At 32.2% G+C, this 1381-nt stretch overlaps 1 protein-coding gene across 12 annotated transcripts in view; it reads left to right on the top strand.

Moving 5' to 3' along the window:
- The window catches only part of LOC106871506 (uncharacterized), an 84238-nt gene that overhangs the window by 49186 nt on the left and 33671 nt on the right, over window positions 1-1381 (top strand). For 6 of the 12 annotated variants that reach the window (XM_014918001.2, XM_014917996.2, XM_014917997.2 and 3 more), the window contains one exon: window positions 805-894. The exons of the other annotated variants lie outside the window; for them this stretch is intronic. In XM_014918001.2, the coding sequence (XP_014773487.2) occupies window positions 805-894 (90 nt within the window). The remainder of the gene's footprint in view (window positions 1-804; window positions 895-1381) is intronic. 12 annotated transcript variants of the gene reach the window in all.

Below are 1381 nucleotides of genomic sequence, written 5' to 3'. Positions count from 1 at the left end.
TCTGTCTATCTGTCTGTCTGTCTGTCTGTCTGTCTGTCTGTCTGTCTATATATATATATATATCAAAATAAGCAACAAGGATATTCAAGGTTAATGCAGTAAGATCGTTTCATGTGACTCCATTTATTTAAGCAATGTGAGCATTTCATTAAATGTAAAATGCAGAGCAATTTTCAGCCGCACAAAGATACAGAAAATTTACTAAAATTTCATTTCAGTAGAAGGACATATTATTATAACTAAATTTAAGCACTCCAAGTGGGAAGGAAGGATACGAAAAATCATTTTCAATTAACCAGTATTTTGACTTAGGCTGTATGACCTGGCTAATTTAAAATGTTTTTTTTTGTATTCTTACTTCCCACTTGGAGTGTTTAAATGTAGTTACAATAATATGCCATTCTACTGAAATGAAGTTTCAGTAAACTTTCTGTATCTTTGTGCAGCTGAAGATAGTTCTGCATTTTAAATTTAATGTAACCCTCACATTGCTTAAATATATGGAGTTGCATGAAACGATCGTACTGCATTAACCTTGAATATCCTTGTTCCTTATTTTGATTTTTAATGACCTTATTTTGGAATTGTCTGGATAATACCTTACTTAATTCTGGTGCCTAATCTTAAGTACCATATTCACCTGGAATGTAAATTATATATATATATATATATATATATATATGTATATAATGTATATACCATTCTCTATATTCATTGACGTGTGCGTTTTCTTGTATATTGATTTGTGCAATGTGTTATTTCCTCGTATATAATTGTTTGTGCCACGTCATATTTTGTTTGTAGCCACCGGGACCCTCATCTTCGCTTTCTTCGTCATCCTCTGTTACACTTGGAGAGAACCAAACCACAACAGATCCCTTGCAAAGTACTTCGGTACATATCTTTTTCACATTATTTGTTAAAGTCAAAATGTTGCATCATCCTCTGTGCCTGTGTCACTTTGTGTCTACCTGACTTCTGTCTGTCTGTCTGTCTGTCTGTCTGTCTCTCTATATATATATCAAAATAAGCAACAAGGATATTGAAAGTTAATGTTGTACGATCGTTTCATGCAACTCCATTTATTTAAGCAATATGAGCCTTACATTAAATGTAAAATGCAGAGCAATGTTTAGCTGCACAAAGATACAGAAAGTTTACTAAAATTTCATTTCAGTAGAAGAACATATTATTATAACTACATTTAAACACTCCAAGTGGGAAGGAAGAATACGAACAACCATTTTCACTTAACCAGTATTTTGACTTAGGCTGTATGACCTGGCTAATTTAAAATGTTTTTTTTGTATTCTTACTTCCCACTTGGAGTGTTTAAATGTAGTTACAATAATATGCCCTTCTACTGAAATGAAATTTCAGT

Source organism: Octopus bimaculoides, chromosome 24 (assembly GCF_001194135.2).
Source record: "Octopus bimaculoides isolate UCB-OBI-ISO-001 chromosome 24, ASM119413v2, whole genome shotgun sequence".
NCBI classification, from domain to species: Eukaryota; Metazoa; Mollusca; class Cephalopoda; order Octopoda; family Octopodidae; genus Octopus; species Octopus bimaculoides.
The sequence above is the reverse complement of the archived record's forward strand: the minus strand, read 5'-3'. Positions and strand labels throughout refer to the sequence as shown.